The sequence below is a fragment of the Aptenodytes patagonicus genome, chromosome 1 (assembly GCF_965638725.1).
Source record: "Aptenodytes patagonicus chromosome 1, bAptPat1.pri.cur, whole genome shotgun sequence".
NCBI classification, from domain to species: Eukaryota; Metazoa; Chordata; class Aves; order Sphenisciformes; family Spheniscidae; genus Aptenodytes; species Aptenodytes patagonicus.
This window is the reverse complement of record NC_134949.1, coordinates 68,252,530-68,264,832: the sequence shown is the minus strand read 5'-3', so window position 1 is coordinate 68,264,832 and position 12,303 is coordinate 68,252,530. Positions and strand designations below refer to the sequence as shown.

Sequence of the window (12,303 nt, the reverse complement as noted above, 5' to 3'; positions counted from 1 at the left end):
TGAAGGTGAAGCATTTATTTAAATTCTTTACTGACATCAGGACTACACTAAGAAGCTGGTCTAATAGCATCATTTTTATAAGGACATTGACGGTAAAGATAAGTTAGCTAACATCACCCTAGACTCAATGAGACAATTAGGGTTCATTATCTGTGTCGATCGTGAAAAAAAATGAAATGTAACAAGCTGTTTTGACATTTGTTTGACAGCGTATTAACACGTTTTTCTGGTCACTGTTTTTTACAGCCAGCTTGCTTAACAGCTGCTGACAGGCTTTGCCTTACATGCAGTTGAAGATAACTCAATTCTCTTTAGAATTAACTGCATCTGTACATTCGGACAAATATATATACACACACATATACACGTGGTGTCTCTGTCTAGGGAAGACTCCATATGTAAACAAGGAATTTAGGAGCACTAATGTTAAAGGACATTTTTAAAAAAAATGACAAGACACCCAGTGAAAAGAAGACTCAATCTAAATATTTTGCATGTAGCTGTAAACATGCTAAAGGGTCAATAATCCTTCCTGTTGTTACTAACAGACTCCAGGTCTCCCATGACATACATGATGCAACAGCAAAGCCACTGAGTTGTTGCTACTATGCAAACACCTTAGGTTTTTTTGTAAGACAGAGGAGGTGTGGTGTGTCTGTGAGGGCCAGACAACATATGCTTTTTATAAATACTCTCCACATTCCTTACTCATAAGCAACAGAGTGCTATCTGTCCTGGGTTGCATTTTCCAGGCCAATCTAACTTTACCAGACGAGGAGCCTTACTGTGCACTCCTACTCTGCTCCCCCCGGAGGGTTCATGGAGGCAATAGCTGAAACCCAGAGAGTTTGGGAAAAGTGAGATTTTAGCATGACTTGACATTTCCCTTCGAAGTATGGGTTGATGCAGCTACATTTTGACAAGACATCAGTCTGTGTGATTCAAGAATACATGAAGAGTTGGGGCTTTTTCTTTTTTTTTTTTTTCCCCGCATTTCTCCTGCAAGCCACTTCAGGGCAGCAGCATACATCACTTTCCCTCATTTCTACCAGTACAGAATGACAAACCACAACAAATGTCAGTAACAGACACCCAGACAGAGTTTCAGCTGTAAATACACGGCAGCAGTGGGAACCCCCAGGCCTAAATCTTGTTTTCAGCACGCTGCGGGGAACAAGGGGCAGCGCAGGGCCACCCTGCCCCAAAGGAGCCAAAGCTCCCGCTCAGAGGCACCTGCAGATGTGTGCAATGGCAGGGACCACCTGCAGGACCCGCTCTTTATACAAATGAATCATTTCTGGCTGTAAATCAGCTAGACGGAGCACAGTCGTCACCATCGCTCCCCCCTAAATGCCAAAGTGTGCTCTGGCAACCTGATTTCTGGAGAAAGCAGAAGCAGGCAGGTGAGAACAGTTAGGACAAGTGCTCAGGCTATCAGGTGATACGAACCCATGCACCAAAATGTGACAGGGTCACAGTTATTTATTTATTTGGCCAAGATGTGAGGACTAGTCACTAAAAACACGACATCTGACAACATTCTTGAAAAAATCTTTCGTTAGTCTCCATGTATCACATCTGATCACTTCCCATCCTGAAAAACGAGTCTACTGGCAGGAGAGGCAGAACCTTGTAGGGGATGGATCTTCCTGCCCCCATCAGGTCACCTACCCCAAAGTCAGGGTGTTCTCTTCATACCCCTTCTTGAGGCAAACATCAAGTCAAAAAGGCGTGTAAACTGCGAATTACCTGATGTAAGTTATTGAAAACAGTTATGTAAAAGCATCGGCCTCACAGCTTGGCTATTCCCCTGTGTATTCTTTAAAAAAAAAAAAAAAAAAGCAGAACAAAAACATAATAGCATCATGGTATTCAGATAAGCCTTCCATTAAACAGCAAAATCTGACTGCAAGCATGCCTCAGTGTATGTTTTAAATACCATCTTTGGTGGTCCGTGAACACTAAACGTGAATGTGTGCAGGTGCTATATTCACACCAGTGTTTTTTGCTGGTAAAGCTCTTTGTCATAAGAAATTAGGCCACATGGCAATGAAGGAAACATTCTTTTGTCCTGAAACAATCCCAGCAGAATGATTTTGAAACGTTAGCAGTGGTTGAGCTTATTGTACGTCAAACGGGTGAGCAAATCTGGGGCTCCAAACAGCTCTAATCCAAGCCACAAGAACTTTGCAAAGCTCCCCCGCACACTCATCCACCCATGGGGGAAAACAGGCAGCCTACTATGGAAAGCCAAATTTGTTCTGCTGCAGAGCGACTATGGAGCAAGTTCTGGGCAAGGGAGCAGGAAGGGATAGGTAAATCAACAAAAATAACTTCTCCCTTCTTAAACTTTAATGCTGTTATAGAGATTCAGTCTTGTCTTTGTTTACTGGCAGCAGCATTATCACGAAATCATGTAGTAATTATACACAGTATACAGCTCAGCAAACAAAGAAAGTAAAACAGAGATAGGAATCTCAAAATTAAGTAAGAAGTGGTGTTTCTCCAACATGATGTTCATAAACAGAAGCTCTGAGGCAATAACTGTACTCTTATGCGAGGGGAGGTTTGTCCTTATGTTTCCATATCTAAACTGGCTCACAAATGGGGAAAATCTTTCATTTTTTAAGTTGCAAGCCCAAAAGACACCAATACTACCATCATTGCTAATTTGCAGCATCGTGTGTGCTGGAAGACCCTAGTCACTTCTGCATGACGGATTGTAACATCTGTCTGAGCTAAAGCACAACTTGTAAGATACATGTTACAGCCTTGATAGAGCACACAGCTAGGAGAGCAGATACTTTGGGCTGGCCAGGCTTTTTGAAACGGCTGCTTGTCAAACCAGAAAGGTGTTGGCAAATAGCATTCTAAACATTCGGGGCTGAATAAAGCAGGTGACCACGTTCCTAGGAATGGAGACACTTGAAAGAGGAGACACCACCATCTCGGACAAGGAGGTCTTTCCTCAGTGGAGCTGCCCACGAAACACTCGGAGAAGACGACTTTTGCATTGCTTCAACACCTCTGCTGGAAGAGTCCCTGGAGACAAAAAGCGTGCTAAGCCTCCTGAGAAGTGGTGAATGGCAGTTCAAATGCAAAGGCCCTCAAAAGGCCCAGGGGAAAGGAGGGGAAGGAGCAGTCTCTTGATACTAGGTGACATTGTCAGCTATCTTCTAATAGAGCTGATCAGCATCTCCCAAGCCACCACCAAAATAAAAATTCATTACAGAGATCCCAGCATTGATAACATGCCCCATCAGGGTGGAGAAGGCTGCACCGTAACATGTATTCAAGCAAGGACTCTTGTCCCAACACCAGTCTTTGTGTCCAAGTGTTGCAGCATGTTTAGAGTGTCACACCCAAGGCAGAGCACCGCCAAAACTGCATGCCCAAGCAGGAGGTATACCAAAATAAGAGGCATATGCCCTAACACAGAAATCCCTTCATTTTGTTAAGGCTAATGGATGTTTTGCACGAACAGCGGTGTAGTTTGCCTTGCCACCTACAGCAGCTTCTCCGTTCCTCCACCATTCGCTTTAGGAAAAGATACTTTCACAGGCACCAGCTGTTGAAGGTCCACTGAGCGGAGCTTGTAAAAGAGCTCTCCAGAAGAAAGCAAATCACTCTTGCTCTTAAAAGAATAAGCAACATCTATCAGTACCCCCCGTTAACCGCCTGCCCCCCCCACCCCGGCAGAGCCACCTTATTTGAAGAATGACATTTGTAGAGCAGGGACCATGCAACATGCTACCCTCAAGCCACCAGCACTTACTCCTCCTCTAGATAGGACCCTGCCTGATGACTTATCTCCTTGGGTAAGCAATTCCCCATACAGAGGGCCTGGAAATTGAGTGGGATTTGGTGACTTCATCCTCACAGACCCAGAACCAGAGGGGTCTATGCCACAAGAGTACGGGCTCGCACACAAATCTCATACATATCCAATTACAGTATATAATCACCAGCACCCCCGGGCTCTAATATAGTGCTTTTTATGCACTTGTACACACAAAGACTCATTCAACCTTTTTTAAGACCTCTTATGATTTAATAATATTGTAAACCATAACTGGAGAGTTTATCTTTTTATAGACTTTGTTACTATCCCTGGGCAGGTCTTGTTTAGTTTAATCTGTTTTATTATTTTCAAAAGACTAACAAAAACCACAACATGTTATGAAATAGAAATGCACAGAATAATAATGGTAATTTGTTACAGTGAGTAACACTTAATGGAAAGTCTCAGAGCATCCCACACCTCATAAAACCCCCACAGTTTTTATAGAGGAAGGCTCACATGCAGATTTATATAAATTAATCTAACATACAAGGATGGATTAAGTTTCCTGTGATCTTCCCTTCCTTTTGGAATTGTGTGATATAAATAACAAACTTCATGCAAACTAATGCCCAATTTCAGTGCACGGTGGAATCTCCTTATAAACTCCACAGATGCATCTACTGTGTGCCAGGAAAATGAGCATTTGCACTCCAAAAATGGTGCAGCTGCATCAGTGGCAATAATGGTTGAAGCTCTCTGTGGATACAGCTCAAAGAGTAATGAAAAACCTGTAGCAGTAAAAAGAAAATAAGCCCCCTTTGCAGCAGCATTCGTGCAATGGCCAGCACAAGCAGAGCAGAGTTTCCACCGCGGTGCAGCAGCACTTTGTGCTGATAATCTTTTTATAGTACAGTACAATGCCTCAGTATTAAATGGACAATAAGGCTTAAATGGTTTGTTACTTGATTTGCTATAATGGGGATGGGTGAGAAGACAGAGGCCATATCAATTCCCAAGCTATAGCAATTCCCTTAGAGCACAACAGTCATCGTTTACAAGAGCACTAGTTAAGTGGCATTCAAAGCAAGTTATTGCTTTCCAGCATGGTTAGGAAAAGAAAACAGAAATCAATTAGACTGGGAAGCAGCAGCACCTCAGAAGCGGCAAATATGGCAGGGCAGAAATGTCTAGTGAAACCCTAGAAAGCGTGGTTTGATGATCATTCCTGTGTTAAGAATACTGAAAGCATCATTCACACGGCTTTAGATTTGTCTCCACAAACGGCCTTGGAAAAATTAAAAAAAGCCAGACGATACCAATTTACAAACTGACAAACCAGGTGTCATTTTACCCAGATTTTGAACAAAAGAGAGTCTGTCTTCAAAATTATTCTTGAGCATTGTTTTGGCAAGAGCAATGCACTGAAGGAAACTAACATCTCACAAAACTCTTTAGCAGCCATCAAGCAGTCCTCTCCCGAGCGCTGAGAGAGTAAGAGATGGGGCATGATCAGGAACCAAGCTAGGACAGTCATTCATCAAGAAGATAAAACAACGCTAACAGAAATCTAGTCTAAAATTATTAGGCCTAATGAAGAGAATATGTCAAACTGGATAAAAGAGTTGTCCACCAAATTTAAAATAAGTTGGGTAGTCTTTCAGCTCAAACTGCAGACCACGGAGGAAGTGCCGTTTTAATTTATACAGAAGCAAAGAAAAAAAAAAAAAAACAGGTATAGCGAGTGAAAAGAGAACAGCCCCCTTTTTTTTTTTTTCTTACTTTTACATCTGAGAGACAATAAATGAGAAAGCCCAGGAAAGCAGTCAGAAACACAGCGAGTAAATGCAGAGAAATGCCTTTAGCTAACCAGCAGCAGCAAGAGCACTTTATTTTCATGGACTCAAAAGAGTATTGACAGGGATGCTCCTGTGGTGGTTGGTCCAAAGCTGAGCCTTTTAGGTAAAAGAAGACAAAAGAAAATTAAGGGTGACATTGGTGCAAGAGGAATAGGACGCCAGATGAGAGAAAATCCCCAGGAACTGGTAGGTGTTAAATAGAGACAAAACACCACTGAAGCAAACAGCAAACATAGGCATGACTGGATTCACGTCAGCCACATCTTTCAGAAGAATCTGCCTGGACCTTTTAGTGGACTCTTGCCCTCAAAATAAAAGGCTTTTAATTCAAGAGACAGACAAATTTTATTGAGCATTAAGGACTGAGAAAACATTGCGACTAGGCGGAAGTCCAACGTGTTCTGCACACACCTCTCCTCCCGGGGAAGATCCTCACCTCTGGGCTTGGCTGCAAGCAGCGTGGTGGCACGGACCCCCAGCAGGGTCTGCGCCCTCCCTCCCCAGGCAGGGAGCTTCCCCCGACCCTCCCCAGGAGCCCTGGCCTCCTTCCAGGGAGTGCAAGCAACCCTGCCGGTCCCCCTAGAGAAACACAGCCCAAACCTACAACCAGAAACCATCAGACACCTGCTACAAAAATTACATTCGGGGGTGGGGGGAGGGGGCTGGACACGGAGACGGACACAACTTCCATGCACCTGGAACTGGGGGAAAAAAAACCAAGCTTTGAGGCACATGCACCCTCTCCCAGACCAGGAATGGCAGCAAGGCGCTCTGCTCTGGGTCAGAAGAAAAGCTTACATGCCTAGAAATGTGTCTGTATATTCCAACTATAACACAACCAGTCTAATAAAAGCAACTGCCTCTTTTCACACAAACTCCACCTCGCCCAGTGTGGCTACAGCAGTACTACACCAATTTCATGGCAGGTATCACAGTATCAGTATGGAGAGTGATTGCTATAGCTAGGGTAGAAATATTCAACTAAGCTGTACAGAAGAAATACTGACGCAATCTTAAACATTGTGATATTGCCCTAATATAGATGTACAGAGTGAAGAAAATACTTGTGCACTGTGTATTTAACCTGACACATTATAGCTCCACTATATTACCCTGTGATGTCAAACTATAACATAGCATTAAATCAAGAACAAACAAAATCTAAGGTCTTTTTTTCTTCCCTGGGTTGTTTTGGTTTTCTTAAGCTCCCTGTCCTTGAAACTCATGCCACTGATACAGCTGAAAAAACAGAAGGATCAGCTGTAAGCAACTAGATAGATCAGAAGGTTGGCAGTGAATTATTGAATTAATTCTCTCTTCGGCTATGTATTTACATCTAACCCAAGCTCACAGTCACGTAAGGCTTTGATCCAAAGCCACTGGTAGTCTTACATGAGGCTCTCAGTGCCCACACAGAATACTGAACCGTTGCTGAAGGGTCCCATTTACTTCCTAGGCATGTATGTACCCAAGCCATCACTGGCTAGCAGCCTTGGTGGGCAGACCCGGAGGGTCATCCGTTCTGCAGTCAGCAGCTGAGCACAGCCTGGACTTTTTAATATATCTTTTTCCCCATTTTTTCCAGCCAGAGTACTAGTAGGATGGGTCTGTGCACAAACTGTGTGTCTATGTCTTTTCTGGTGGGAGAGTTGTGTTCCCCTTTACAGCTTGTCTCCTCCAGCTCCTCTCCTCCTGGGCCACCAGAGCCACCCAGCAGCAGCTGGAGTGGGCATTCTTACACCCTTTCCATGGAGGCAAGCACATTCCCAGTGCACAGTCACTTCCACCTCCTTCGAGGAAGACCAGGTATCTCCTGTGCTTGTCTGGCCAGTGTCATCCTCCTGAGTCTCTGTCATGGCTACGTGGCCTAGACCTGCCACTACCTTTTCCTCTTCACCCAGTCTTTTGTCCCTGGGGAGCTGTTACCTGAGGCACCTCTCTCACCAGCATCTGCCTTGGCAGTGCCCTCCGCCCAGCTACCAAAGAGGCCGAGCAGGCAGGGCCTTCACTTCTCCTGGCCCTTTGTTCCACCACCCACAAAAGGAGGAGGCTGATCTCTGATTAAGCGTCTTTAAACCCTGGCATTGGGGTTTTTCAAAAGGCTTCATTCTCACAATCTCCTACCACTGCACACCTTCAGGCTAAGTCTGCTGTGTGGCTGACTATATCAAACTTCCATCACCTGTTTGTTTCTGGGCTGAAAATCTATCTAAATGGGGATTTGGCAGACAAGAAGAGAAAGAAGGAGGGAGACAGCACTGAGGATTGCACCTTCTGCTTCAACAGTTGAGAAACATTTTTGCAAAACCACTGGAACCAAGGAATAACTTAAGCGCTACTGAGGGAATAAATGATTCACCGAACTTCTGTTAGTGGAGACAAGGTGTAAGACAGAAAGCACCCAGTTTAAATATAAAATCCTGAGTGAATTACAGAACTGGCAGTTCTCTTTTTTTTTTTTTTTAATTTTTCACCCTTCATCTTAACATTTTATATGGAAGACACCAAGAAATAGTATATCCTATCCAAAAAGTCACCTTCTTTAGAGAGAAGTATGTTGAATCACTTCTTGGAGAAGAAAACAGCTGCAGGTAAACATCTCTGAGTGACAGCACTGGAGAAGAGAGCATGAAGTAAGTTTTTCCTAAGGACTAAGCAAAACCATTGCCTATCATCTCAGCTCCTGTGCAGATGAGGAGTTGTGCCAGACCTGTCACCTAACAGTTACCCAGGTACAATAGGAATGTTTCTGAACCAACTAGTTTCAACACTCCTTTACTTTACTGAAGTCAGGAGAAAAGGTGAGAGAAGTTCAAAGACGCAAAGCAAACGTTATTTAATTCAACAGTTCATGTGCAGGCTTTTTTCCCCTTCTGATGTTAACCCACACCAAAAAATGCAACAGTTCTGTGAATATTTTAAGTTTTGCTTAACAGTTCCAGTAACACGGGCCACTCTTCTTTTCCTCTGATCATTCATACTGACAGATCCGGTGTGAATAATGTCAAACACTTGAACTCTTTTCACTGTTTGGCTCCAGAGCATTAGTCTACAGGAATGAGCGCTGTCATTTCAGATTTCCAATACGTGAGGGATGCTGAACTACTGTTACAAAATTTCAGCATATATCTGCTTAAGATTTTTCTGACAGACAGGTGATAAATTTTCTTAACTGAGATCATTTCAAGAATACGTAGCATATATGTAGGATATGTTCAGCCTAATGAAAAGTCCACAGGGCATCATGAGTCCTTCCTCTTACTTTCACAGCCACAAAGGACAGAAGTTTCTGTAGACTGATGGATCTGTAGATATAAATTTCAGCCCACCCTTCACATCTGCTCTATGCATGTAGTTTGGAGTTCTCCCAGATTTTTAATCTTAGCACAGCAAGACTCAAAACAAGCCTTTCCAGATGAAAGCTTCATGCAACAGAAGCACAGCCACCAGACAGGTATAAAGAATCATGCTACTATTACAATGCCTTGGATTTGACCAAACTAGCACCAAAAAAAAAAAAAAAAAACACCACGAAAACAAGCAACTAAAAAATTAAAAAGACCAGAATAGTTTGGTCCCCACTTCCCTCCTCAGCAAGATCCTGCAAAGCAGACGTCACACAGTTTGCTCAAGTACCCTAAGTGGATGCACTAAATTCTAACAAAAGTCTTAACAAACAACATTCATTTCCATTCTGTTAAAAGTCTGTTTCTGTTGAGGATTTTACAAGCATCAGGGTAAATCTTTTTTCCTTCTGCAGGAGGACAGAGAGCAACCAGCTGGGCAAGGCAGGGGTGGATGGCTCAGGCAGGCAGAGCACGGCTCAACCACAGGCTCAGTGTCGCTTTGCAAGAGCTCCCTGCCGCCTCTTTGGAAGCACTGGGTTTGGAGGATCCACTCCACCCATATCTTGACGTCTTCCTCTGACACCCGACTGGTAGAAATGAAATGGGAAGAATGTGGAAACTGGAGAGCTGGAAGGGTATTTGGGACGCGGTGAAAATAATCTTCTTCTGCAGCCAGGGAAGATAAATGATTCCTTCCCTATTCCAAATGCAATGCCAAGCAGTGAACAAATGACTCTGCCTTTGACCCTATGTCTTCGCTGTATGGTTATTATAAGCACTTGAGGATGAAATTTTGCTCACAAAATTAGTCTCACTAATTTCCAAAAAGGACTAGATAGGGACAGCACTTCATCCTTTTTTTTTTTTTTTTTTTTTGTAATACACACACATCCCTTTAAGTAGCAAAGGCAAAACCAGTTCAGAGTCAAGACATATAAACGGGAACTAAGGCATTTAGTTTCCATTCTGTTATTAAAGTTTAAGATTCTTTTGCTAATTAGCATAACATAACCTCAGTCCTGCAACCTGATCTAAGAGGCCAAGTCCGGCACCAATACCACATGCAACGTGGTCGGTGGTGATACACGCAGGTTCACTCACCTCTCAAATCCCCCCGGATATATTGCTGGAGGAATGGATTAATCAGACAACTCCCCAGATTGCAAGTTTGGCTGGACACCCGATGGGGAAGGCACTCTGCATGCACAAAGCCGGCTCTGCTCGTGGCTGCCTACATCCCCTTCGCTCTCTACAGAAACCTGCCGAGAGCCCCTTCAAGGGGAAGGTACAAAACCTGTCCTAAACAATCCAGGTTACAAGTGTCTGTGCCGTTCACGGTTTTGCTTTATCGGGGATGCTCCACCCCGTGCCCATCCAGCCCTGCTTCCCCAGACAGCCAACACCAATTGCTCTCGGCTCCAAGCCCACCCTTACAACTGAAGGGCAGCAAGTGCTCGGTGGGAGTGCCAAAGGGATGCTGCATTCCCCGAAACTGCTCTCGCCTCAGAGAAACACATTATTTTCAGATAGCTCATGAAATGTTATTTATAGATCAGGTATTTTAATGAATAGTTAGTCAATTAGCAGAGTCAACCAGGTTCCAGTAACGCCTCCTCCTGGCATACTTACCACATCTAGTTTGTTCCTTGTGCCTGCCATAGGTTTGCAATGAGCATCTACCGATCGCCTACAAACAGGATCCTAGTGCTAAACATCACCCAGCTACACTAGCTCTTCAGCACAGTTCCCTGCAAACACCCGTATCGTTTTTAAACACTAAAACATGGTAAACGTTCACCATCATTTATGTTTCATCAGAATAAAAAGAGAACAGGCTAATGGAAAGGATGACAAACTGTATGAATTGTAACTAAGCTGATCTGCTACAAATTATTCTCCTCGGAGAGAGAGAGAGAGAGGCATCGGGGTTTTCCTTCTAGGCTTGGCGATGGTAACTGTCAGTTACTTTGCCGCTACTCAACTTCCCTTTATTCCTGTAAAACCGAAACTCCTCCTCAACAACTCTGCCCGGCACGCAGGGAACATCTGAAGCAGACGAGGCTGGCGGGCAACTCCGTGACTGACAGGAGAGGCTTGCCGCTGCCAGGCTGGCTGCAAGAAACGGCGCGGTATCCTTGAGGCAGACCCCTTCGCTCAGCGTTGAAAAGAAAGGTAGGGATGACCACGGGTCTGCTTCAAAACAGCACCGGGGAAGTTTCTGGCATGATCGTTCAGTTGCAGAGAAAAGTACTGGAGATAAAGCAGAGGGATGAGCAAGAGGAGGAACCCGGGAGGAATTCCATCTGAACGCCCTTCTCAGCCTAAAGAGCTTTCCGAAATGCTCGGTTTTCCCTTTTATCCGCCGGCAGCCTGGGGAAGAGGCGCCACCTGTTCCCAAACCGCGAGGGAAGCGGGGCACTTGCCGGGAGAGCGGCCGGCTCCGCCGGAGCGGCTCCTCATCATTCCTCCTCTCCAGTTAACTTCCACCGGGCCGGGCCGCGGGAGCACCCCGGCAGCAGCGGGCGGCCGAAGCCCCCCCGCCCGCCCCGGGGCACACCCCGTCCCATACAGCTCCGGGCAGAAATGCTGAATCACGAAACCGCGGGACCGGAGGCGGCGGTGCCGGGGGGCTCCCCCCGACCCCCACCCGGGGCTGGCCGCCTCCCTCCGCCCGCTGCCCGGCTCGCCCGGGCACGGGTCCGGGAGAGGCGCCGGGCGGCGGAGGGGGAGCCGCGCCGCCCGCCCCGCTGCGGCGCCGGCGGCGGGCACTTACTTGAAGGTGAGGACGCAGAGGGGCCGGTAGGACTTGTGGCTGGTGTTCTCGGCCATCCGCTTGCCCCAGAAGTCGTTGGCGAAGGCGGCGGCCACGGGGGCGGCCGCCCGCACGTCGGGGTTGTTCACGATGGCCCAGACGTCGTCGTGCACGAACTCGCCCCGCAGGGAGTTGCCGTAGCAGAGGGCGCACAGCCCCGCCAGCACCGCCGCCGCCGCCGCCGCTCCGCCGCGCCGCCCGCCCGCCGACGGGGACGGGTAGGGGGGCGGCGCGGCTCGGTCCCGGCTGCGGGAGCCCAGCGCCGAGCCCGTCACCATGGCGCGGGTGCGGGGCGCCGCGCTGGCTGCCCCGGCTCCGCCGCCGCCGCGGCGCGGGGAGGCAGCGGCGCCCGCATGGTGCGGGGCGGGCAGCGGGACCGCCGCCGGCCACTCGCGCTCTGCCGAGGCGCAGCCTGCCCGGCTGCAAATAAACAGCGGCCGCCTCCCCGCGCCATCCCTCCTCCTCCTCTTCCTCCTCCTCCTCCTCCCCCCCCCCCCCCCCCCG

At 46.7% G+C, this 12,303-nt stretch overlaps 1 protein-coding gene across 1 annotated transcript in view; it reads right to left on the bottom strand.

The window, feature by feature from the left end:
- Nucleotides 1-12,077, bottom strand: part of TMTC1 (transmembrane O-mannosyltransferase targeting cadherins 1) — a 147,395-nt gene extending 135,318 nt beyond the window's left edge. Inside the window, exon 1 of the mRNA XM_076340758.1 lies at nt 11,761-12,077. Within this exon, the coding sequence (XP_076196873.1) occupies nt 11,761-12,077 (317 nt within the window). The remainder of the gene's footprint in view (nt 1-11,760) is intronic.
- Between the last annotated feature and the right edge of the window lie 226 nt (nt 12,078-12,303).